General features: G+C 43.8%; 1 protein-coding gene across 1 annotated transcript; it reads right to left on the minus strand.

Moving 5' to 3' along the window:
• Window positions 1-26,326, minus strand: TRIM42 (tripartite motif containing 42). Its single transcript, XM_069598578.1, has 5 exons — window positions 25,986-26,326; window positions 20,295-20,995; window positions 14,517-15,340; window positions 10,210-10,434; window positions 1-87 (listed from the first exon to the last, which is right to left on the minus strand). Exons 1-5 carry the CDS (start codon window positions 26,324-26,326, stop codon window positions 1-3), a joined length of 2,178 nt encoding a protein of 725 aa, XP_069454679.1.
• Window positions 26,327-27,176: the final 850 nt, after the last annotated feature.

Raw genomic sequence — 27,176 nt, forward strand, 5'->3', positions numbered from 1 at the left:
TCAGAAGCGTTTCTGGAGGGCAGTCTGGATATTCTTCAGCAGGCCCCACTTAGCTCGGTTCTTTCCACGCCCATCTGGTGTTACCACCTGCAATCAGAAGCAGAGAGCCCTGGCACCAACCACGAGGGGCACAGCAGCTCCCAGAAGCCTGGCCTCTGCAGTGGGCCAGACACTACACACATTATCTGATTAGCTCCTCATGCCAACAATCACGTGAGGCAGGTACCATTGATTCCATTTCAAAGATGAAAAAAACTGAGGCTCAGAAGAATCAGGAAGATTTCCTAAAGTCTCAGAGCTAGTATGTGGTGGGTTTGGAATTTCACAGAGAAGGTCCCACTTCTTTAAGGCAGCTCATGGGACTGAGTGCTGATTATTGTGTTGAGGCTGTGACCCAGGTGGGCTTCACCAGAAAGTAGACCCAGAGTGCTCCCCACCCAACCCATGGAAATTGTTTCTGTCGCAGCTCTTATCATTTGTACATTTCAGTGAGTGTGTTTCATTTTCTTACCAGAGTGTGGGCACCTTGATTGGGATGTGGAGGCAATGACAGTCTTTCATCTCTGTATTGCCAACATTGGATATGGTACAGAGAAGTGTCTTAGAAAATTGAATGAAAGGTGAATAGAACCATAATTTGTACATCTGCCAACTGCTTCTCTTTGATGCTTCATACCATCCCTGACCACAGTGCATAGTCAGTGCTCCCTAGAAGAGGCAGCTTGCATTGGGTAGCAGGGCTTTCCTAGAAGTCTCACTGACTCAGCTTAGATGTGGAGCTCCATGCCTTACCTTGAGCATGATGGACTTACCCCAATCTTGCCCTGGTGGCATTTTTGTTCCTTCCCAATACACATTTACTGAGAAGGCATTTAGGGAGTGAGGTCAAAATCCGGGTGTGATAGACAGCACACGGGATCAATGAGCTTAGTCTCGATGGATCAGGACTCATGGGAGAGGTAGAGTGAGGGTGCAGTTTGGATTGTGAAGAGCAATGTTTGTACAAAGCACAAAGTCTGTCTATATAAAGATTTTTATGTTTGTATTCAAGGGAAAGGACAAAAAATAGACACTATTACCATTATGCTCTCTAGTTTTAAAAAATTTATTTTTAGTTTTAGAGAAAACAGGGCTTCATGCAAGATAAAGATTATATGTATGGTGTTAGATTACCCATTTCTAGATAAAAATGGAAATAATACGTGGAGATAACCCTGATAAGGGTTATATAAATGTGTAAGATACACACACAGAGCTATTGGGGGCAATGAGGAAGAAATAACAGTGTTGTGACAGGTTGAGAATTGACTCGTAAAAATAGGGGATTTAAGCTCTAACTTAAAGGACAGGATCTTCAGAGACAAAGCCTGAGTATGACGTGTGAATGGGGCAGTGGGGACTTAGGTGTGTCTATGAACAAGAGGATCAGATGAAACAGGACAGAAGCAACAGAGAAGAGAACTTGAGATACTAAAGACACTGAAATGATAGCTGATAGGCCTTCCCCTGACCCAAAACCTCAGATGGCTTTCAAATCAATTCTATCAAACTTTTGAAAAAGAGTACTTTTAGAAAATAGAAAAAGAACAATAGTTTCCTAGCTCATTTTATCAAGCTAGTAAAATATTGGTTCCAGAAGCAGATAAAACCACATAAGCAAAACAGTATAGGTCCAGTTTGTATATGATCATAGATGCAATACTCCAAGGCAAAATATGAGCTAACTAAAACCAAGTATATTATAAAAACAATGCATCATGATCATAGAGGGTTTATTTCATGAATTAGAGTTTAACATCAGAAAAATTAACGTGATTTATTTCATTAATGCCTAAAGGAGAAAAATCACATGATTATCTTAAATGATATAAAATTATAAAGTTGCATAAGCTCTCAAAAATTTAAAAGTAAAAAGAACTTTCCTTAACTTAATAAAGATTATACATCACAAAAACTAAATAAAAAAACCATCAGGGTTCAATGCAAAAACATTAAGATTAAGAATAAGACAAGGACATCAACTCTTACAGTTGCCATTTCTACAGGACTCCTAGCCCTGGCCAAAGGTATAAGGAAAGAAAAAGAAATCAATGAATGTTCAAGAATTGCAAGGAAAGAGATAAAACTATCATTATTTATAGGTGATATGATCTTATGCTTGGGAAAAAAAGCAGAATCAACAGATAGACTCTCAGAATAATGAGAGATTATTGAGATTGCTGGAATCATGATTAACCTATCAACACAGTAGTTTTTTTTTCTAAGCCAGCAATACATTAGAAAATATAACTAAATAAAAATAATGTTAATAATATAAACTAAGTCTGTAAAATATGTAGTTTAACCAGAAACATGTAGTACCTCTACAAGAAGAATTTTTAAAGCTTAGTACAGCACGCAGGAGGTGATTTGAACAAAAATCAGAACTATTACAAAAATATTGTCTCCAAAGTAGAGACTCAATGCCTCGCCAACTGAATTCTACTTGTTTTATCTTTTCTTTCTTTCTTTTTTTTAGGAATTCAATGTACTTACTCCAAAATGGAGTTGGCCTTCAATAAATGAGACCTTTAAAAAGCATTAGTTTTCATGCTTCATGTAAAGGAACACATTTCTATGATTAACTAAGTAGACCTTAAAAAAGAAGGACAATAGGGAGACTTACCTTAGCAGTTCATTAAGACATAACACAAAACTGAAATCAACAATAAAGTAGTGTGGTATTGACATAAGAGCAAACAGACCAATGGAATACAACAGAGGGCTCAGAGAAATGTCTCTGAATATATGGCAATTTAATACCAGATCAAAGTGGCATCCTTTTTGTATTCTAATGGAGAGGATATTGCTAGGTAGATGATATTGGGAAAACTGGCCCATTCAATGCCCAAAAAAGTCGAACATACATACCTAGCACTACACGCAAAGGTGAACTCTGGATGGATTAAAGTCCTAAATTTCAAAGGTGAAACTAAAGTTAATAAAATATGTGGAAGACTACCTTTGTGATATAAGCCTTCTTAAGGACTTTTTAAGTAGAACTTCGAAAGGTCGAACCATGAAAAAAATAACTGGTGACACTGACCACATCAGAACGGAAGATTTCTGTTGTTTCATGAAATACACAATGAACAAAGTTAGTAGACAAATGTCAGAACTGAGAAGATATTGGCAGTATCTAAAACCATGATCTAGAATATATAAGGTCATACTGCAAATCATCTAGAAAAAGAAAAATGCAATGGAAGAATGAGTACATGATATTTAGCAGACTATCTGCAGAAGAAGGAATCCTGAAAACAAGCATATGAAATGAAATTTTAAATAATAAGGAGACAGCACTTTCTACCTATTGGGCTAGCAAAATGGTAATGGGTTAGGTGGGGTCTAGAATATAGGGACCCTCGTTCACTCCTTATGGAATGTACGTGCATCCAGTCAGATCAAGTACACACACACTCTATCCCCAGCAATTTCACTCATGGTATACGTCTGATAAGGGCTGAATTGTGTCTTTCGAAAATTTTTATGTTGAAGTTCTATTCCCAGTATTTCAGAATGTGATGCATTTAGAGACAGGGCTTTCAAATAGTTGATTAAGTTAAAATGACGTCATTATGGAGGGTCTTAACAAACCTAGACAGTGTATTAAAAAGCAAAGACATCACTTTGCTGACAAAGGTCCATATAGTCAAAACTATTGTTTTTCCAGTAGTCATGTTCAGACATTGAGAGTTGGGCCATAAAGAAGGTTGAATGCCAAATAATTGATACTTTTGAATTGTGGTGCTGGAAAAGACTCTTGAGAGTTCCTTGGACAGCAAGGAGATCAAACCAGTCAATCCTGAGGGAAATCAACTCTGAATACTCATTGGAAGTACTGATGCTGAAGCTGAAGCTCCAATACTTTGGGTACCTGATGCGAAGAGCTGACTCACTGGAAAAGACCCTGATGCTGGCAGAGACTGAAGGCAGGAGGAGAAGGGGGTGGAGAAGAGAAGGCAGAGGATGAGATGGTTACATAGCATCACTGAATCAATGGACATGAGTTTGAGCACATTGCAGTAGATAGTGAAGGACAGGGAAGCCTGGTGTGCCACAGTCCTTGGGGTCACAGAGAGTCAGACATGGCTTAGTGACTGAACAACAACAAATCCAATGTGACTGTCCTTGTAAGAAGAGGAAGTCTGGACACACAGAGACACACCTGAGGTGCACTTGCATGAGAAAAGACCCTGTCTTTTCTCACAGGGAGAAGGTGGGGAGAAAGTAGACATCTTAAACCATGGGGAAGGGTCTCGGAAGAAGCCAGACCCTCCGATACCTTGATCTTGGACTCTTGGCTTCCAGAACAGTGAGACAATACATTTCTGTTGTTTAAGCCAACTAGTCAGTAACATTTAATGTGACAACCTGCTGCTGCTGCTGCTAAGTCGCTTCAGTCGTGTCCGACTCACGTGTCCGACGACTTCTCCGCCGTCCCTGGGATTCTCCAGGCAAGAACACTGGAGTGGGTTGCCATTTCCTTCTCCAATACATGAAGGTGAAAAGCGAAAGTGAAGTCGCTCAGTCGAGTCTGACCCTAGTAAACTAATAAAATGTCCCAGAGGAAGTCTCACTTCCCCATCCCACCCATGAATAAGGCTGTTCACCGAGCATTATTGGAGGTCACTGGAGTGTCTATTCTGCTGAGTAAACAGGTATAATGTGGTGAACACCAGCTCACTATAAAGGATGGGGCAGTATTAGGAGTTAGGGGCTAAATGTGCCCAACAACATGGGTGGTTCATAAAATCAGTGTTCAGAGTAAAAAGGTAAGACACAGTAAGTTATGTAACACCATGATATTTGCTCAAATTAATAAGACATTCAAAATGATACACACCATGTAAGCATACATAAAAGCAACAAGATGCACAGAAAACATACTGGAATGGATATTTAGGGAGGAATAGTCACAAAAGGAATTAAATACATAAATAAGAAAGGGCTTGAAGTCCTATGATTTTTTGCCCAATAAAACATAACTCTCAAGAACAAAAGCACCCCCTAATACAAAAAAGTCAAACAAACAGAAAGAAAAGGGCCTTAAATAGACCCATGTTGGTAATGGACCATTGATTGAGGTGTCTGACTAATTCCACCTTCTGTGTGTGAGGTTAAAAAATGATAGATCAGGTCTGAGCCTAAATTATACTCATTCCAGGGTTCTAACTCATTGGCAGGGAAAATAGGAAGGGACCAATAAGGTTCTATTTACATGAACCATCAAGGGGCCCTTTGAATAATGAATTCTAAGGAGACAGAGCATGTAAACCACTTCAACTTCATTTCAGAGCATGGAGTCACTGTGAGCACGTGGGTGAGTGAGAGGGTAGCTTCGGGGTAGTTATTTCGAATGTGTACTAGTGTTGGTCACTCAAATTATCCTCTAAACCCAGCCCCTGAATATGTATGTGTTACCCTAAGGCAGGAAGGGTAGGGACGGAAGGAAAACCAGAAGGAGGCTTTTGTGAAACTGAGCATGTCCAGGAAGGCGAGGTAGCCCTGGTCTGCGGCTGGACTTCCAGCCTAAGAGCAGCCTGAGCAGGAAGGAAGCAGCGCTGTGGATACTCAGGGTAGCTGGCAGGACCACTTCCTGAGCACACATGAGGCACAGTGAGGGGCGGGACCCAGTACAGCCTGAGAAGGAATTTGAGAGTATGGGTGCGGACAGGGATTGCTGCATTTCCTTGAGAACTATAGGGAATGACACAGAACAGTACCGGTTTGTGATTATTCTGGGGCCTGAATATCTGTCCTCAGACTTGATGTCATCTGGGACATCTGGTTTATGTCAGATTGTGGTAGGCAGAATAAAGTGAAAGTGAAGTCGCTCAGTTGCGTCCGACTCTGTGACCCCATGGACTGTAGCCCACCAGGCTCCTCCCTCCATGGGATTCTCCAGGCAAGAGTACTGGAGATGATTGCCATTTCCTTTTCCAGGGAATCTTCTCAACCCAGGGATTGAACCCGGGTCTCCCACATTCCAGGCAGATGCTTTAACCTCTGAGCCCCCAGGGAAGCCCAGGCAGAATAAAGCTCCCTGCAAAGATGCCCACGTCCAAATCCCAGGAGCCTATGAACATCATGTTACATGGCTCTGCTGTGTGTGCTTAGTTGCTCAGTCATGTCCGACTCTCTGTGACCCCATGGACTGTAGCCCGCCAGGCTCCTCTGTCCCTGGGATTCTCCAGGCAAGAACACTGGAGTGGGTTGCCGTGCCCTCCTCCAGGGGATCTTCCCAACCCAGGGATTGAAGCTAGGTCTCCCACAATCCAGACAGGTTCTTTACTGTCTGAGCCACCAGGAAAGCCCTGTTACATGGCAAAAGGGGACTAAGGTTGCTAGTCAGCTGGTTTTAAGATAGGGAGATTAAGGACTTCCTGGTGGTCCAGTGGCTAAGACTCCATGCTGTCAATGCAGGGGCCTGGGTTCGATCCCTGGCCAGGGAACGAGATCCCACATGTTGCAACTAAAGAGCCTGTGTACCGCAGCAAAGACTGAAGAGCTCATGTGCAGCTGCTAAGACCCAGTGCAGCCAAAGAACTATTAAAAAAAAAAAAAGATAGAGGGATTATACTGAATCATCAAGCGGATCCAATGTGGCCACAAGAGTCCTTCAGAGTTGAAGAGGGGGAGGCAGAAGGGAACCAGAAAGAGGATGACAGGAGGACTCAGCCTAAAGTTGCTGGCGTTGAAAATAGAGGAAGAGGCCATGAGCCGAAGAACATGGCAGCTGCTTGAAGCCCAGAAAGGCAAGGAAATGAATTTTCCCCTGGAGCCTCTAGAAATCACATAGCCCTGCTCACACCTTAGGTATCTGATCCCCAGAACCATGAGTTAAGAGGGAAATTTGTATTGTTTAAGCTGCCAATTTGTTACAGCAGCAATAGGAAACCAAGGCACAGGGGAAAAGTTAGATTTGTCATGGAAAGACTTCCCAGAAGTTTGAAGACTTCCCTGGAGATCTGAAGTCAGAGGGAGACAATGGGGTGAGAATGGGGGCAGTGGTCATTAGGTGCACTGAGGTCTAGAGGAAGAGCAGGAGGAGGGACGGAGCCCACAGAGTATATGATTGATTCAAAACCACGTCTCCATTCCTTCTCAAACATCAGTGAAGCTCTTGGATGGTAGGAACTCTCACCTGGGAACTAGGGGCCAAGAGGGGTGAGCAAGGCCAGCATGATGTCTGTCCTCACTGAATGGGCTGCCTAGTGGACTTGGGGCTTGGACCCAGGTACACTGCTCAAGCCCAGAACTCTTTCCGATGTATGATTTTGCTTCGTAAAAAAAAGTCCCACTCACTGCTGTTGTTTGGATGGCATCCTTCCAGAGTGTGAGGCCAGGTCCCCAAGGCTGAGCCCACCCTGCCCAGACTTCACTGCATGGGACGAAGAACTCCTGCCTTGGATGAAACCTAGGTTCCCATTCAACTCCTTCAAGTTACATGAGGCCAGTCAATTTCCCTGTCTGAGCCTCAGTTTCCTCTTCTGTAAACTGGAGGCAGTAACTCCCTGCCTTTGAGCGGTTGGGATGATCACTGATAATGAATATACAGTGTTGGACACAGAGTCAGCCTGCAATGAATGAGACCTTTAAAAAGTGTTAAAGTTAATTTTCATGCTTCATGTATTAGGCTGCAAATAAAATCCCTAAAAAATAAAATCAACAAGCCACAGACTATGAAAATCAAATATAAAAGGTGTTATTTCACTTCCTTAACAAAAGGATGGGAATATTGCATTTTGGATAAGAAATGATTCTGCTGCCTCGTTATGGCATTTTAAATGAAACCTTTCAGGAATACCTGCAAAGTACTGATGCCGAAGGAAAAATATTTCGATTTTATAGGAAAGAGCTGAAGTCATTACTTTTATGAAGCTTTATAAATGTCATTCAAACACACCATCTTATTTTCATTTGCTATTGAAGCCTTTACTTATGCAAATCATGACAAATGTTAAGGAAAGCTGAGTTTCCCCTGGAATGCTAATATAATCACAAAGAAGGAGGAAGAATTACTTCTGAAGGAAAAATCTATATTGCAGCTCTGTGAGTCAGATAAAAATGAAGCTTCTAGAAAAGCTCATTAATTAGTGCTCTGCTTATTTAGAAGTTGTGTTAAAAAGAAAAGAAACTGGAATGAGTTTTCTTCCTTTACAGGGAGTGCAAATGCTTGACATAAACAGTTTCAGGGGGATGTTGCTTCTCAATTGATTGTAAAATAGCACATAACAACTTTCAGGCCTTTTACAGTAGTTTGCAATTATTAATTTTACATAGCAGTTTCTTTCCTTGCTCTTTGATGTAGACATTTGTTCATATATTTATTTGGTTGGTCACATTTTCACTTGTGTATTCATTCAATAACCATTAAGAACCTGCTCTATGCACAGTGCTTTGGTAAGCATTGTGGGAGAAAGAAAGATGAATTAAATGTGAATTTTGTTTTCAAGCAGTTCAGACTGTAAGAGGGATGACAAAATATCTGCCTAAGGAAGGCTGACACTCTTTGGTCTCTCCACCCACATCTTTGTCCCTTGTATCTAAAAATGACTTAAGATACATGTATTAAAAAAAAAAACCCAGAAAACGTGTAACAGCACTGAGTGCCCTTCATGGGCAAGACATTTCAGAGGAATTTCTAAAAAATGAGAAGGCAGATGGAATTAGATTGAAGGAAAAAGTCATAGTCAAAAGGACATGCTGTCAAATGTGGCAGCAGCAGAGGGTGTTCTTTGCTCTGGAGAGAAGGGTACCAGCAAGAACTGGGCTGTGGGGCAACTGACTCACAGGATACCTGGCTGGGGTCTAACAAGGGGAGCAAGCAGGTGACTTTCTCATCCCTCACTCTGCCTTCCCATGTGAGTATCTGACCTCCGTGGAGGGGCAGGGGATGCACAGGGGTGCTGTGCTCCAGAAATAGCACATCGGGGTGGAGTAGAGGGCCCCCACCCCCCAGGAGACTTGCTTCTAGTGTAATAAGCAACAGCGCAATCCTGCCCCACCCTACCTCCCACTTCCTTTTATCACTAGAGGTAGCAACCAGTCAGATTCTCTTCTGCAAACGTTTGACCAGAGTCCAAGGGCATGGAGCTAGTCAGACTGTGTTGGTCACACACAGATTGCATGACAAACCTCCAAAACCATATGCAAGCTGAATTTAGGGGAGGAGAAATGATGGGCTAGCTAACTGTGGTGCAGATTTGGACAGAAGCAGAGATGGAAGAAGGGTGCGTGTGGAGGGAGTAGAATGAGAGATATTGATGGGGAGACTGAGAAAAACTGATGACTTGCCGGTTTTCTTGCGTATCAGGTGTGTGTCTCATGTGGAAGTGGTCTCATGAAAGTCCTCTCTCTCTGTACTATAAATTTCTCTTTTCAAAAGTCAAAAGGAATGGATTTATTCTCTTTACTTCTAAAGAATCTCTGATTAAGATATAATTTACTCTGATTCCTAAGAGCACCATCATGGTTGTACAGTAAGATAGTTCTAGGCAGTCTTGGCATATTTCTTCCCTTTCTCTTTTGAATATCAATAAAATTATGCCCCTGAATGTATTGCCCCTGGAGATACAAGGAAGAACCAGCCTTGCATCACAAAAAAAAGATAGAAATAATCTTATCCCTTCCTTTTTGGGAGTCCTTCCTGGCTTGCTCACTGGCAACTCCTTGACTTCCAGATACACAACAAATACATTTTTTAGTATAACTATTTCCTAAATACGGCATAGGATACACTAACACTAAAAAATTTCTTCATTGCATGCGTCCTGTATTTATATTGGTTAAATCTGATACACTATCTTTGCTTGAATCACCACTGGGGCTAATGTGTCACTTTTTTGGTCCTTTTTACACCAAGATTATTTTTTCTAGACCTTGAGCTCCTTGAAGGCAAGAATTATGTCTTATTTTCCTTGGAATCTCTACATCCTAACCTGATACCTGGCACGAATGTTTTCTGAATCAGATGGAAGTGACGATTCTCAGGCCTCATTGGCAAAGTTGGTTGAGGCCAGGGGCCCTCTCTGTGTCCTTGAGTAGCAAGTTTTCTGGGAGTAGAGGGGCCTGTCACAGGGTGAGTTCCATGATCTCACGATCATCCTGACAGCTGCATCCAAAGTGGATCAAGAACATCTGTCTGAGAAGTAACGTGTACAGTACCTTGCAAATGTCACTCCACTGCCCGGGACCGTTATCATTGATGGCTCGCACTTTAAACAGGTACTCGGTGTTGGGGGTCAGGTTGTGTAGCTCCAGATTCTGCTGCATTATGTCCCGAATTTGTCCACAGAGCTCTGTCCGCACGTTGTTAGGAGGGGAAGTAATGAGTTCATAGAATTCCATCTCAAAAGAGTCCACGTCTTCTGTTGGGCATGTCCAATAAACCTAGGAAGAAGTGGATGTGTTAGTGGGGGTATTAGCAGACACCATGCTTTTCCTTGAAGATCTGTGTTATTGACCCCATGGGGTAAGTTTAAACTGACTCAGCCCCTCTAGCTGCTGAAGACCTTGTGCAACAGTCTTGAGGGTCTGGGTGATGAGTCCTGACATGATGTTTATCATGCATTTTAAGAACAGATGGATGCTCCTCTGGCTTCTGTTCCTGTCAGTCAACGTGAAGGTGATCTTGCCCTCTGAACACCACTAACCAAAGTGTCTACCATTTACTGAACACCTGTTATGCATCATGTCTGTGTCAGACATGGCCTGACTCATGTGGTCCTCACAACTTCCTTGGAGGGAGATTTTATTATCCCAGTTTACAGTGGGGGGCTTCCCAGGTGCTGCTGTGGTAAAAAGCCTGCCTGCCAATGCAGGAGACACAAGAGATGTGCGTTCAATCCCTGGGTCAGGAAGAACCCCTGGAGTAGGAAATGGCAACCCACTCCAGTATTCTTGCCTGGAAAATTCCATGGACAGAGGAGCCTGGAGGGATATAGCCCATGGGGTTGCAGAGTCGGACACAACTGAGTGACTGACCATGTATGCAGGCATTTTACAGAGGAGCTCAGAAAGGTTACATTTAGCAATTTCAACTAGAAGTTGAAAAGTGTATATATTTCAACCCTTCATTTATACACAAAAGAGTCCCAAAGAGGTGAAATGACTCATCCAAGTAATGGAGAACATATTTTCATACTCAAAGCATAAAAAGTCAACTCTTGGGAAGAGAAATATTAACAAATGTTAATTAGTAGATTGTGTCTGACATATAAATATTTTATAATAGCTGTATTTTTAAACAGACATTGCATACTTTATTTAAATTTTCATAAAATTAAGTGTTATTGTGTGTACAGGGAGCTCAGCCCAGCTGCTCTGTGATGACCTAGAGGGGTAGGATGGAGGTTGGGGTGGGAGGGGGGTTCAAGAGGGAGGAGATGTATGTATACTTATAGCTGATTTACGCTGCTGTATGGCAGAAATCAACCAACATTGTAAAGCAAATATCTATCAATTAAAAATATAAAAATGTTGTTGTGTATAAAATAAATTTCTTATAAGTATACACATTTTAAAGTTGCTCTGAATTTGCATGATTACTTTATAATTATTTTTATATATTTACACTTTTAAAAGTATAAAAGCCTGACTTATTAATAAGTCATATAAATGTATAAAGTTTTTAAACATTTTTTGATTATCAAAATGTACTTGTTTTAAATACAAACTTGGAAAACACATAAAAAGTATAAGAAAGAAAGAAAATAAACATCTCTTATAATCTCAGAGTTCAGTTAATAATTCATTATTATTTCTTTCCAATTTCAGAATACACACGAACACAAAAATGTATGTAATTTGGATTATATTGCTTGAATTCCTGCTTTTTTCCACTTATTGCATTTTATATATGTCCCTATATCATTAAAAATTCAGTAAAGCACCATTTTAATAATTGCCCCATAAATGATTTGGTCCTTCTATAGTTGAACAGTTAGGTTGGCTCTAATTTTATACTCTAACAATGATGCATTGAACGCTTTGGGGCATGGATCTTCATCACATTTTTAATCATTTCCTCAGGGGGGATTTCTAGAAATAAAATGGAGTTTTTATAAAAAAATCTTTTAAGACTTTTAAGATACATAGTGACAACCCATAAGACTAACTTAAAGAGTATTTCCTGTGCCAAAAGGAGACAACAAATTTAAGGTTACCAAAGGAGAAATGTGTACGGCTGGAGGTATAAATTAGGAGCTTGGGATTAGCACACACACACTACTGTATATAAAATAGATAACCAATAAGGACCTACTATATAGCACAGGGAACTGTATTCAATATTCTATAATAAGCTATATGAAAAAGAATCTGACAAAGAATGAATATATGTATATTTGTAACAGAATCACTCTGCTGTACATCTGAAACTAAAAAATCATTGTAAATCAACTATAGTCCAGTTAAATTCAAAAAAATAAAAACAAATATCCCCAAATAAAAGAGAACTGTTAGTCAATCATCACTTAAGAGAGATGCCAACACTGGTTTCAACTTCTGTTATCACTGAGCACTATGATTCCTGTGTGAACTATACCCCATGATCCTGAAATAGGTGTACTTCACCTATTCAGGTGAAAATATTTAAAAAAAATGATATTTTTACACCAAATGCCACTGTCTGGCAGTAGGTTTAGGTGTCCTATTTCGAGAGTCAGTGACTTCACTGAGTTTTCCTATATACGTTCCTTTCTTGAATTCATCAAGGGTGTGTTAAGCCCAGGGGGCCCAGGGAGACTGTTCTTCAAGCCCAAGAATAGAGCAGACATCACCAGTCGTTCCCATCCAGAGCTACTACTACTACTACTACTAAGTCGCTTCAGTCGTGTCCGACTCCGTGCGACCCCATAGATGGCAGCCCATCAGGCTCCACCATTCCTGGGATTCTCCAGGCAAGAACACTGGAGTGGGTTGCCATTTCCTTCTCTGATGCATGAAAGTGAAAAGTGAAAGGGAAGTCGCTCAGTCATGTCCGACTCCTAGTAACCCCATGGACTGCAGCCTACCAGGTTCCTCCATCCATGGGATTTTCCAGGCAAGAGTACTGGAGTGGGGTGCCATTGTCTTCTCCCATTCAGAAGCTAGATCTTGCCAACCTCTCAAGTGGTCTGAGTTGCATGGAGATGAGAACTAATGCAATCCCTGATGCAATGTCACGTACATTGCAGGTGTTGCTGATCTAGCATCATTTGGAAGTGTAGATTCAGCTGCTTAGTTGTGGGTACCTGCTATGTGAAGGGCAGAGATACATTTGCTGTGTCTGACAGCCCATGGGAGGATATGTTCTGTATGTTCTACCTTGCAACATAAGGTCATTCTTGGAGTCAATTATAAATGCCAAAACATAGATTAAGATGTTTCAGGAGAATAAAAAGGTAAGGCTTGGTCAGTGTCTCCCTTTAATTTTCTTGTTTCTAGATCCTTTGATACTGAAGTGTGGTCTGCTAATTGGCAGCAATGCCAACATCTGGAAGTCTGTTAGAAGTGCAGAATCTCAGGCCCCGCTGAGACCCACTGAAGCAGACTCTGTATTTAACAAGATTCCCGGGTGCACGTTAAGGTTTGAGAACCACTAGTTTAGGCTTCAAGGACGTTAAGTGTCTTTGTGAGTGCTCAGATCATGAGGACAGAAGGTGGATTCTGCTACATGGAAGCAAGTCATGGGTTGGCTTGGGAATTGTCCCTCTAGTGGTCCCAAGAGGAGGCAAGATATGCTCTCATAGAATACATTTTTTTCCTTCCTGGATGCTAATAGAACATTATATAAACTATTCAATTTAGATTCAATCAGCTAGATTTGAAAGGAATGTTAAGAGATGGGCTATTTGTTCTGTTCATGTTAGGCCAAGAAGGTCAAGGAAGAGTCATATCCCTTGACGCTGAGTGATGGCAGTTGTAGAGGTCTGTGAGAGATACATACCCTCCCCTCACTAAAAGCTGAATCTCAGGAGATAAGAACTGGAATTCCACTGGGGATTACCTTCTAATCTTTCCAAATCATGAAGAGTCTAGATATTTTCTTTAGAAAAAGTAGCAATTTAGAGGAATCACAGCTGATAGATCACGGAGGCTGCTTTTCTAATTCCAATTTCTGTCCTCTTTCTACTGTTACAGGCTTTCCTTTGGGAAATATTATTCTCTTCAAGCAGTCTCTTCAAATTACTTTGGTTCCAAAATTGCAGTCTCTTTCAATAGAGAAGCTGCCTTTGAAGTGGAATTGGGGCTTTCAGATGCATTTCTGGCTATGAGTTAAATATATGTTTGGTTTAAGCCAATCTCGGGCTCTTAAGATTTCAGGAACTTATCCCTTTTGAATGGGCCGACCACACAGAGTCCAGAGGAACAGATCTGAGTGACCAGATCCTAGTGGTCAATGAACTAAGTGCAAACTTTCCCGACTACCCACCTCCATGCCATAGCTCACACCCTCCCATCTTTCCTACAGGGCCCAGAGCCTTTCTTACCTTGGCAGCTCTTGGATACACCAGAGTCTGGTAGATAACAATTGGGCCTGGAGTCTTCACAGAGCTATCGTTGAATGAGTACCAGTTGTGGAAGCTATTGCTATTCTGCACAGGCTGGTTTTCTACCCCTGTGCTCCAGTAGGTGTAGAGGCCGTCTGTGGGCTTGGCAGGTGCAGCTGACTGGGCTCGCCCATAGGCTTCCAGACCTATCTTGGTTTTCTCACAGGCAGGGGCATTGAAGGACAATAAGGAGGAGCTTCGCTGGTATATCTGCTGGTTATTGAAGCTGTGGGTGCTGAAAGTGACCTTCCTGGCGATCATCATTTCTGACTGCAGGGGGTAGGAGGACGGCAGGGAGTCCCCAGAGGAACACACCTTCTTGGGTCCTGTGGGGAAGAGCTCGTGAATGGCACTGGAGAGCTCAGCAAAGTCCAAGGGCATGCAGTTCAAGGAGTGTAGCCGGAGCTGTGGGTCGGGCCTATAAGTGCTCTGGATGCCATCCTCGATCTGGTCCACCAGGATCTTGGCTGACTGCAGGAATGCCACTTGGCCTGTCTCCTTGAGCGCCTCCTTGGAGTAGGCAATCAGGCCATCCATTTCGTTCACCTTCATGGTAGTGACGTACACATACTTTTCAATTTCCTTTTGCCTGGACACCTCCAGATTCTCTATCTGCTCCATGATGGTTTTCTCTTTCTCCTGGAGAATGCTGCGCAGCTTGAGAAATCCATTTCTGATCTCTTTCCGCTTTACCTCCTTGTCAGCTTTAAAGCTGTTTTTTAAAATATTGAATTCCATGAGGTCATTATCAATTTCATAGCGGACTGCAAAACAATCAAGTTAGTTACTTCAGTTAAATTTTTCAGTTCCCCAGATATCAAAGCCAGTGGCAAACTGGAGCATATTAACTTGGGCTCCAAAGAAGTGGGTGGAAAGGGAGGAAAACCACTTGTTGCTGGGCTTAAAGATGCTAGCATAGGTTTGTAAAGTGACTCTGGCCCCTCTCCACACACCCTTCTCTTCCTCTTTGTCTAATATTTCCTTTAGGTATGACAGCCAGCCTTCCCTGGCATACTTCTATCTAATAATTCTTACAGCCTTGGGTCTAAAGGTGGAAGTTCAAGGCCACCCTTGATATTAGTTTTCACTCAACTTTACCTGTTAGCAAGTTGGACGTGAGAAGAGGTGATGTCACAAAGTGATGGATTTTCCCTATGTGAAAGCCTAAGCTTTTGCAGGGGTGGGAGAAGAAATAAATTTCTGATGACTACTTCTAAATATTGCTTTGTCTCGTTCACCAAAACCCAGCCCTAGACAATAGTGGCAAATCAGCAAAGTTCCCCTTCACTGTGGCTTCTCTGACATGTCCTTTTCCTTTGCCGGGGGCTTTGACTCCCTTGGGTTCAGCTGGACTCCCTGTCTTGCCTACCCCACTTCCCACTTCCTTTCCAGAAAGGGTCTGCTGTTACAAGTCAAGGAAAACCAAGTTCATCCTGCAGCCTTGACATGGCATTTGGATTTTAAGTCCTCTCAACCATTCAACAACCATTTATGGGACACCTATTCCACATCATATACTTTTCTAAGCTCTAGGGATACAGATATGAGTATGAGAGGCCACTGATGCTCTAGGAATGCACAAACCCAATGATACTGCAGTGGGGAGGATGCCAGGGCAGGGTGAGCATGTGGCCCACCTCTGTCTGTGAAATGGCAACTTCATTGTCTTTACAGGGTTTTAGGCGTTAGACAACAATTTGAATACAGGTCAGCCTTCTGTGGCCTATTCTAGAGGTAAGGTCCTCTCCAGGAAAGGCTGACTCTGCAGTGAATTGATGGGCTATAATCCTTTCCAGATTTTACTCAGCCATGAGGGTGACCAAATCTTGGTTGGTGACATGGTCCTGGATCCACAGTAAGTTGGATCTCTGTGGGTGGTGGCCTTTGTGACAATGATGTGCATTAAACCCTAGGATTCTGGCAGACTGTGAGAACAGGATGACGACTGTCTTGGTTACCACCATGACTAGGATATGTAGAGGTGCTGGAAAGGTATTTGTTGAGTGTAAGCCATTCTGTTGTGTTTTCTAACCTCTTCAGGGTGAATGTCAACAGTGTTGCTTTCTGGTCTACTTTCTGAAGCCCTCATTTCCTCTGCCCACCTCCTTCCTCACACTGGCCCAGAAGGGTGGATGGAGAGGCAATACAGATAGGGGCTGAACAGGGGACTGTCAGGATGTGATTGCAGTGGTGCTGAGAAATGCTCCCTGCCCTCCCCACACACAAGCCCTGCTTGTGACTTAGGGCCCCAGAAATTCCACTTAATGATGCACTGATTCCTTTGACTCTTCAGCAGTTACTCACTGTTAAAGATATTTGAATAGGAAATTCCTTGCTTTATTAGGGATTAGTTAGGTATCTGTAGAGCGGAGTCCAGACAGGCAAGATAAAAATGTCCTGATGAGGGGGAAGGGGTGTTATCAGGAGAGGAGAAAAGAGAGGAGAGACCAGAAGCACTACCCGCCCCCACCCCCACCTCCCAACCAAATGCGGTTTTGCAAGAGCTCTTCTTAGAACAAATTCAGAGCAAGGTCTCTTTCAGGCACTGTATTTAATTAACTACTATTTATTAAACATTTACTATAGATCCAATCCATACATTATTGTGTATCACACCTTGAATCATATCCATATATTATTATACATTGCATATATCTTCCTATGAGGAAGACATCATTTCCATTTATAGAGGCCACTAAGGCTCAGAGAGGTTAAACGGCTGTCCAGTGTCACACAGCAAGTAGAAACCAGGGCCTGTCCCTAATTCTATTTGCCTAACTCCAGAGCCTTATGTTTTTAATTGCCACAGTTGCCCTTCTCAGCACTCTGTGAGCACCAGAATCACCTGGGAAACTTAAAAAAAAAGAAAGAAATCTCTTAACTTTACCTGCTCAGTGAATCAGGCTGAACTGAGGCTTAGGAATCCAGGTGAGACTGTCTGCAGCTAGATTTAGAATCTAATCCAGGGAACCTTCAGGGGGTCTTATTAAAACTGCAGATTCTGATGAGGGTGGGACCTGAGGCTCTGCATTTCTAATAGGATCCCAAGTGATTCCCATGCTGCTGGACTTGGATCACACTTTGAGCGGCAAGGCACTAAACTTCTGAGCTGCCTTTAAGCCAGTGGTTTGCAACACTGGTGTCACATTAGAATTACATGGGAGTTTTGAAAAATCCTTATTGTTTAGCTTATACCTCTATGGGGACAGGATACATATATCAGATGTTAGTAAAGCTTCCCCCGGTGCCAGTGAGCAGCCGGACACTGCACAGCATCAACCCAAACTGAACCTTCTCTTCAGAGCCCAGAGCTTCTCAAAGTGTGTTTTCAGATCATCTGATTTTAAATTATGTGGAGATCTGTTAACAATGCAGACTTATAGCACCTCCCTGAAAATGAATTGAGTCCTTAAGAATAAGTTTGAGCCCTGGTTTAAAAAAATTTTTTTTAAAACAAGGATGGACAGGCTCAATTTTTCCCCTATATCTGAATGGATATGCCACAACGGTGGCCCTTTCCCAATGGCTGGGCTCACTGGAATTTGTAGCGATGTCCCCTCATTGTCTTGTTTTCCAGGTGTCCTGGACTTTGAGAAAATGATCCCAGCATGACTTTGTTAAAGACCCAGGCTTTCTATGATTGCATGAGGCCCGTAGCAGGCTACATGCAGCATCCCCTTCCCTAAACCGAGGCTCTGGAGAATCCAGTCAAGCTCAGGCCATGAGTCCCACCTGAAAAAAATCCCTGTAGGAACAAGTGGGGCTTCCATTGGCCTGGCAGCATGGCTCCTGTAGGATTTCTTTAATATAAGGGCTTCCCTGGTGCTGTCCCCAAACTTAATAAATGTCCATTGACAAACCATGTTTCTAGGCATGGAGCAATTGAGAAATCAAGGTGTTCCTCAAATAAGATGGTGAGAGGTCCTGAGAGGCATAATTAGCAAAGTCTGTCTCTGACCCACCTCTCTGTCCAATGGAACCTTTCTGTGCAGTTCAGGGGAAAGCTGCCCCCTTGTCCTCTGATCAGACATGCTTCTATGGACGCTAGGGGAGGAGCTAGGCTGATCTGGGGCATCCTGGTCACTTGACTCTAGGCCACCACTTAGAGGAAAAGGCCGCAGGTGGTGGCGGTGGTCACTGTTGTTTTTCAGCCTCTCTGTCTTTAGATTCTGGCCACTGTTTAGCAGAGTAGGTTGTCAAATGAGTGCTGTGGAATTAACACAAGCTTTGGACTCAGAGAGACTAGGTCACCATTTATGAGGGGCCTTGTGTCAATTACTTCTTGGAATCCCAATTGTCTTATTCATGGAGGGAATTTTAATGCCTGTACTATAAGATTATTGAAAAGATTAGACAATTATTCTGAAAGGCTTGGGTAAAGTTGGCTTCTGTTCAAGGAAGCTATTCCCACTGATAAAAGGGCCTAAAAGAGTCAGTGAGATCCTCTTGTCTACACTGGTGGATATACACACGGAAATTATTGGGCTCTTTGCTGATATCTGTTGTACCAGATTCCATCATGAGAACTTGAGTCAGTTTCCCTTATAGAAACTATAACTATGGTATGTGTAGTATTTACATATACCATGAGCAGGTATGCAGAGGAAGCAAGCTGTGGACTAGAATATTATTGGCTATTTCTGGGTATTTGCTACCAGTTCATTTACTTTACTGCTTGCAGCTTGGGGGAAATTGAAAATCGAAGTTACTCTCAACATCACTTAATTCTTTTCCCCTTCAAATTGGGAAAATACTGCAAGAAATCCATCCTTAAGGACAAAACATATTAGACAGGCTCACAGAACTTCGGAATACTATAGGATGAAGTTCCTTCATTCTCCAAAGAGCAATATGAAACCCAAGGTCATGAAAATTATAAGCAAGATTATAGAATCTTAATGCATTTACTATGTGTGAGATCTGTTTTTACATGTTTTAGATAGAGTAATTCATTTAATCCTCGCAAGGTGTTATTACTATTGTAACAGGGAAGAACAAATCTGCCTCCATATTAGATCTGTTCCTTTTGTTTTGTGTTTTGTTAACCTGTGTTTAGTCCTGATGACTCTGCACATTTTGTAAAAGAATAGTGCCTGTAGCCTGAAATATACATGACAGCCTATTCTGAAGACTGGGATCTTCAAGAGTCCATTCATATAGAGATTAAAAGTTGCGGAACAGAGAATAACATTTGTTTGGTTGCAGGTTTGCAAGAACATGGTGACCTGATCTAGGTGGACAGTTGCAAGAACAAAGGATATAGACACAGAGAAGTTTGCAGCACCCAACCTTGCCCCTCCCTTACTCTTCCTTTAGAAAAGTGCTTTGCTGAAACCCTTTGGAGAACTCAGGAGTTGGGTGGGGCAGGAGCCACCTGTCTCCTTGCATGACCCTTCAATAAACCTTTCTCTGTTCCAAACTCCAACATTTCATTGGTTTGTTTAGCCTCACTGTGCGCTGGGCACATGAGCTTGCATTGGGTAACACTATTATCCCCATTTTCCAGCTGAGAAAACCAAGGCACAGGGAGTTAAATGGCCGGCAGTAGTTGCCAGATGTGAATACCAGGCCACTGATGTGCAGACTGGCTCATTGTCTCCCAGGGCTTGGACCCCTCCACCAGGTGGAGCTAAGCCTCTGTTAAACAGATCCTCCCAAATCACCCTCCCCATCAGTTCCTGGACTAGGAGTAGTGGAGGGAGAAACAGGGATCAGGACCTGCTTTGAACTTGGCGATGGCGCTGAAGAGCGCGGCAGCCCTCTCCGAGCAGGCGTCGATGAGGCTGATGGTGTCGTGGCCGTTGTGGAGGGCGGTCTTACAGAAGCCGCAGAGCAGCTCGTTGTCGTTGCGGCAGTACTCTATGATGCGGCTGGACGGGTGGTGGATGCAGATCTTCTCGTCCTGGTCCTCCGTGCTGGTATCCACGAACACGTGGTCCTGCATGGCCGCGTCCGAATGGAAAGTCTTGAGGCATTCGTTGCACAGATTGAGGCGGCAGGTGAGGCAGCGCTTGTAGGCAACGCGCTGGCTGCGGCAGACCTGGCAGACGATGGGCCCGCTGGAGCGGTCGAAGCGCCACTTGAGGTAGCCATGCTGCTGCATGTAGCGCTTGGTGAGGCGGCCGCGCAGATAGTTCTCGGGCAGCTGCATCTTGTGGCTGTAGGGCATGCAGTGCGAGCGGTTGCACACCGGGCAGATGAGGATGAAGAAGTTCTCGGTGACCTCGGCCTGCTTCTGCAGCCGCCGCAGGCACTTCTCACACAGGCTGTGGTGGCAGGGCAGCATGAAGGAGTGCAGGCGCAGGCGGCCGCAGATGGGGCACGACAGGTGGCCGACCAGATTGCTGTTGGCCGTCGGCATCATCTTCACCTCCTCCAGCTGCGTGTCGCTGCTCCCGATGCGCAGCGCCGTTTTGGAGCTGCAAGGAGAAGCAAACGTGCCAACTCAGGAGGCGGCCTCCGTTTCTCCCTCTCGGAAGGAACAGGTGCATCGCTGAGTCGCAGCGCGGTGTGATGGGGAGGAGCATGGGTTGTCCGGCAAACCTGGTTCTATAGCCGCCTCCACTATCCTTTAGCTGGGTTCACGCATTTAAGTTAATTAACCTCTGTCTGCCTGTTTCCTCATTATAGAATCACTTGATGGGGCTTCTTGAGAAACTTAAAATGGAACTGAAAACCTGGATGGCCTTTCAGCAGTCCCTGGAAGGCTGTACCTGATACGCAACTGCTTGTTGTTACTTTTGAGCAAGAGAAAAACAGCCCAGAGGGGCAGGCACTTTCAGCTGGGTATTGGGATTCTGTTGGCCGTAGACAATATCACAAACACCCTCGGCAGACAAGGCCATTCTGGGACTGTGGTGAAGCAAAGCAGAAACAAATCACTTCCTCATATTTGAATTCAGAAGCAAGAACATTGTCCAAACCACAAAAATCACCAAACATCCCCTGTCCTGATTAAAAGCAGTGACTGCTGCTTTTGTTTTTTAAACCAATAACAGGTTCAACCCAGTTATTTCCATGTTCTATGCAAGGTTTATTAAGATACCCAGTCAGAGATTTACCCCTGTGTCCTCACCTACCGTGAGCATAAATCCTGTAATAACTTAGTGATGCCTTCCTACTGAGACAACTCACACTTGCTCATGGTGTATCTCTCTCTTGTTTCAGTGGGACAGTAAATTCAGTCTCCTTCAGCTACAGGTGCGTTCTTCATGGGTGTTACCTAGAGGGCACTGGCATCATTATTATCGTTATGTGTGAGAGGGAACACAGAGATGGGCAAAGTGTTCTTCCCAGGACACCAGGCGGTCAGTCTCCCAGCCAAGCCCAGAACTTGAGTGTTCTAATGATCAGACCACAACTGTGACTTAAGGGGGTAGAAGCCCCCTTAAGGTCGCACATGATGGAATGCACTGCTTTAGAGTTGCACCACTGAGATGTGTCATCACCTCTCTCATCCTCAGCTTCCTCCTCTATAAATCAAAGCTCACAATACTACTTCCTTCATGAGGATTTTAAAGTCTCCATGGGATAATCCAGGATAAGTGCTTAACTGCCCGGACACAGTAAGCATTCAATAAATGTGCGCTGTAGTGACTTCATTCTGCTCCTAGCCAGCCCATGTCCACAGCAGAGAAAGACAATGGTCAAGTCTGTGAGAAGTGTACATTTCTACTGTATGTGTCTGTTGAACCTTTATCTAATATCAGAGGCTGATTTCACATATTGTAAGAACTGTGGATGAAGTAAGTGCATACTTGTAAAACTCAAGTGCCTATTCTAAGAAACTACAATCAGGGCAGAAGCAGTTTGTGAGAATAAGTGAATTAGATGGAAGTATGATAAGATACTTAATTTGTGACTATTCCTATCTCTCTTATCCTCTGTATTAGTGATGCCTGGGAGTTGAGTTTGACATTGTGCCTGGTTTTTTTTTTTTTTTAACTTTTGCCTTCTTGCAGTCCTTATATGTCCCTGGCTTCTTCCCCCTTCCCCCTTCCCTTAGGTCTCAGAGCCCAGTCAAGTGTGATGCCCAAACACGCTGGAATGGAGTGGCCTTTTGGTGACAGTGTCCTTATGGAGACTTGGGCACCTGGGAAGTTCTCTCTTGGAGATTTGGATGCTGGTGTCCAAGGCTGCTAGCCTCAATATTTTCAGTCTCATTCCTTCTCTGCTTTCCCAGCCTCTCTGCTTTCTCAGCCTCTCTTTCGCCTGCCCAGGTCCTGAAGGGGTCACCTGGAGAAGCAGGCTAGTTTTACAAATGGCAGCTGGATAGACTACTCCAGTTTGATAAGGTGGGACTCTGAGAATCAAGGTGTAATATAAAGAAAAATAGCAAGAGAATTCAGAAAGAGAAAGGGAGAGACAAGGGTGTTGGTGGAAGAGGGAAAGAGAACTCGGTGAGGAGACAGGTGTTAATGGCCCAGGGAGCTGGCATGGAGGTGAAAATGAAAGTGGGAAAAGGAGATGAGTAAGGCAAGGAGGGATGAATGAGCTCAGAGTGAGGTGGGATGAGGAAGATGCTGAGCAGGAAGCAGTGATGAAGAACAGGGGAGGCAGGGATCAGACACCAGGAGGGAGGCCAGATGGAAGGAATATGTCTCAGTGTACCCAGCACAAGCTGCCTGACACTTGTGGTTGCATCTCTGACCATCATCAGAAAGCCTCAGGCCTGGACTCGGGCATTCAGTGACCATCATTCCTGCCAAAACCGTTACCAAGCCAAGCACTTGTCTTCTTGTTGAGATAATGGCCTCTGCTCCTCTGTACAATGACTGCCTGCTCCCAGATTTAGGCCTGTTCCTTTTGTACTTGGGTTCCCATCATATCACCTGCAAGTCTCCTGGCTTCCCTTCTTGTTCCCTCCAGGCCATTCTGCACTGTAGCATCATCTGGGGGTAGGGGTGGGGCTTTTCAAATCCTGATGTCCAGGTCCTACCCCAAGCCAATGAAATCAGAATGTCTGGGGGTGGGGGCCAGGTATCAGTAGTTTGTTAAGATCCCCAAGTGACTCTCATACAAAACAAAGTTCGGGAGTTCCTGGTCTAAGCATCCCCCAAAAGACCAATGTCATCCCCCTCTTGTTGGAATGGCTCCAAGATGCTCCATTGCTGATTTGCAGAAAATGGGGCAGTTGAGGGGAGAGAGGGGGTGGAAGCTACTTCCTGTTCCTTAGACCTTCGGGACTTGCGTTGAGAACCCCTGGGTTCTCTACTCATGCAAAAATCACAAGAGGTGAGTTGAGAGTAACCTTTACAAAGCATCTACTAAGTGCTGACCTGTGAGAGAGAGCATATCCTTCCCTGAATTCACTGAACTTTTGCTCACAGGATTGTTCTTCCAGCCTTGAAAGGCTTCCAGCCTGCCTCCCATCTTTCTGCCTTTCCGAATGCTGTTGTCCTAGAGGGCTGAGTTTTGGTCTTTCTCCTGTAAGAAGTTTGTCTCTGCCACCCCAGACAAAGTGACATAGACTGCTGTGGTCAGAGCAGGAAGAGGATGTTCAGTGCCTGACACAGCGTGTTAATGCTCTAAGTGAGTAATTGAGACTCTTAATGCTATGACATCTGGTTAGGAACAAAGAGAAGGCTGGCAGGAGTTCACAGCCATTTGGGGTATTTACTCAGGCCACAGGGTCAAAAGCAGCCTGTGGAAGCTACTGATTTTCCAAGAAGTGTTGCAGATATGAAGGATTCAGAGGAGGAAGAGGAAGAGCAATTTATATTTTTATATCACAAAATAGATTTCAAAACGATATTAATCCTCATACCCCCTGAATCACTGCAGGTACCATACTCTGCATTTTGAAAGACAGCATTTCAATTTAATTTTAATTTAAGCACACAAGCTCTGGGTTCAAATTCTGACTACATCTTACTAGTGGTGTGATCTTGGGTCATTCAATGTCTTAAATGCTCAGTTTCCTCATAGGTGAGTGGCCATGGGGCAGGGATTATCTGGGGTCATGCACATGGGTCCTGGAAAGTTGTTTTTGCACTAAGCATCAGCTATTATTATGTTGTAAAGGTGAGAGAGGTGGAGTTCAGAAGAGCTCAGCACTCATACGGGGTGGGGCTTGGTTTGGAACTCAGGTCTATACTGGTTAGTGACTGTTTAGGGACACCTACACTTCATTGCTACAAAATTCTTTTTTGAAGTGTAAGTCATTTTTATTGCTACATTTTGAAATGCAAACAAAAGTATTTAAAATAATAAAATCATTCAATATATATTTTTATTGTTACATTAAATACAAAACAGATTATTTGTAGTATTTTTTAGCTCTTCTTTCACCTTCTAGTTTTATTGAAATGTAGTTGACATTTAACAATGTATAAGTTTAAGGTGTAGAACATAATGATTTGATTTACAAACATCAGGAAGAGATTATCACAGTAAATTTAGTGACTATCCATCTTCTCCAACAGATAAAAATTAAACAAATGGAAAAAAAATTAAAAATTTTTCTTGTGCTAAGAACTCTTAGGAGTTAGTCTCCTAACAACTTTCATATATAACTGACAGAAGCATTGATTATGTTCCTCCTCTTGTATGTGATATCCCTAGTACGTATCTTCTTTAAAATTTTATTTTATTTTAATTGGAGGATAATAACTTTACAGTATTGTGATGGCCTCTGCCATACATCAACATGAATCAGCCATAGGTATAGATGTGCCCCTCCCTCCTGAACCCCCACTTCCACTTCTCTCCCCGCCCCATCCATCCGGGTTGTCACAGAGCACCGGCTTTGGGTTCCCTGCATCATACGCCAAACTCCCACTGGTGATCTATTTTACATATGGTACCTATCTATACTATGACTGCCTTCATCCAATGCCACAGCCCCGCCTTCTGCCTCTGATAACCACACATCTACTCTTTTCCTGCGTTTGTTTCTTTTTGAAGTGTAACTGACCCACAACACTATGTTAGATCCTGTTACACAACATAGTGATTTGATATTTCTGTACATTTCCAAATGATCACCGCCGACATCTAGCTACCATCTGTCACCATACAAAGACATGTGATATATTTGTACCATGACAAAGTGTAACTAGGACTTCCCTCGTGACTAGATGGTAAAGAATCCACCTGCCAATGCAGGAGACATGGGTTGGATCCCTAGGTGGAGAAGATCCCCTTGAAATGGCAACCCACTCCAGTATTTTTGTCTGGGAAATCCCACGGACAGAGAAGCCTGGGACTACAGTCCATGGGGTTTCAAAGAGTTGGGCATGACTGAGCAGCTAAACTAGAGTTGATTGCTAGAAAGTGGTTGGCCTCTCCTTTTCAGATAAGGAGGTGGACTTGGGGCGGGGTGGCTGGCCTGCCCTGTGCCCCCAGTTGGTGGGGCACTCCCCAGGTGTCCGGAGTCACGGTGGCCTGTGTCGGGCGTGCAGCACTTACGAGGTGCGGATGCTCCGGAGGCGGCCCTTGTGGAAGGTGATGGTGGCATTGCGGCAGCAGCGGCTCTCGTAGTAGTAGCACTTGAGGTTGCTGCTGGCCGTGCAGCAGCACTTGCAGTTGGGGTCGTTGGCCCAGGAGCAGCAGCACCAGTGGCAGTTGGGGTTCTCGGAGCAGGTGCAGTGGCAGCACTGGCAGTTGCGCTCGTCCTTGTAGGGGCAGGGGAAGCACGTGCAGTTCCGCTCCGAGGTGAAGAGGAACTTGCAGCACAGGCAGGAGCACAGCCGCGGACAGCATCTCTGCCATGTACAACATGGAGAGCATACGCACATAGCGGTATCCATGGCTCCTACATGACGGCCGCCCTCTCCTTGCACGCTTTGACGCCTCCTCTACCAGAATTCTGTGCAGGGGGTCCCTCCTCCCCCGGATGAGGCCCGTCAGCTTGGAGGTGGCAAGAGGTTGGCTGTTATGAGGCCTTCACAGGTGGTGTCCCTGCTAGGAAGCCCGCGGGCTGGCATTTACATAGATCAGCCCCAGCCATTTGCTTATGTCATAATCCCTGTCTCCCCACCATGTCTCACCATAAAGGGGAGGCGGGAGGGTGGGATCTGGGGGGTAGTGGCAGGAAGGTTGGGGGACACTCCCTGCTTCCAGAGGGCCAGCTCCAGAAGAGTGTCAACGCAGAGAGCATCCTGGAGGTTTAGCTGTGGCTTGGCACCTTTGGGGTTATGAGCTGGATTTCAGAAGCTATTTCTCTTTCCTTGGAACTTGGGCAAGTTGAGGCAGGGGTATGTCTTCATGGGCCGAAAGGCCTGGGTATGGGGCACTGGAAAAGCAGACATGATATTCCTCTCCTTGGGCTGTTTTTGCATTGCTAGAACTCTTTATTTGATGAACAAAGTGAAATGCTTACAAATAATAATGCCATATATAAAGGGAATTACCATTTGTAGAAAGAATTAAAGGAAAAACAAGATAGGTTCTTTAAGGCACTTCTTTCTGTAGTCACTGAGTTTGTTAGTCACTGCATAGTCACTGCTGATTTTCACGAGGCTTCAGGCATAAGTCACTCTGAATATTTCTTGGCATTTTTTTTTTTTTTTTTGCAGGCTCACGGAGTTTGGCTGAGACTCAGGTTCTATTTTCTATGCCCCTGCCCTCCTCCCCAGTCCCATCCTACTGTATCCCTTT

Source organism: Ovis canadensis, chromosome 1 (genome assembly GCF_042477335.2).
Source record: "Ovis canadensis isolate MfBH-ARS-UI-01 breed Bighorn chromosome 1, ARS-UI_OviCan_v2, whole genome shotgun sequence".
NCBI lineage: Eukaryota > Metazoa > Chordata > Mammalia > Artiodactyla > Bovidae > Ovis > Ovis canadensis.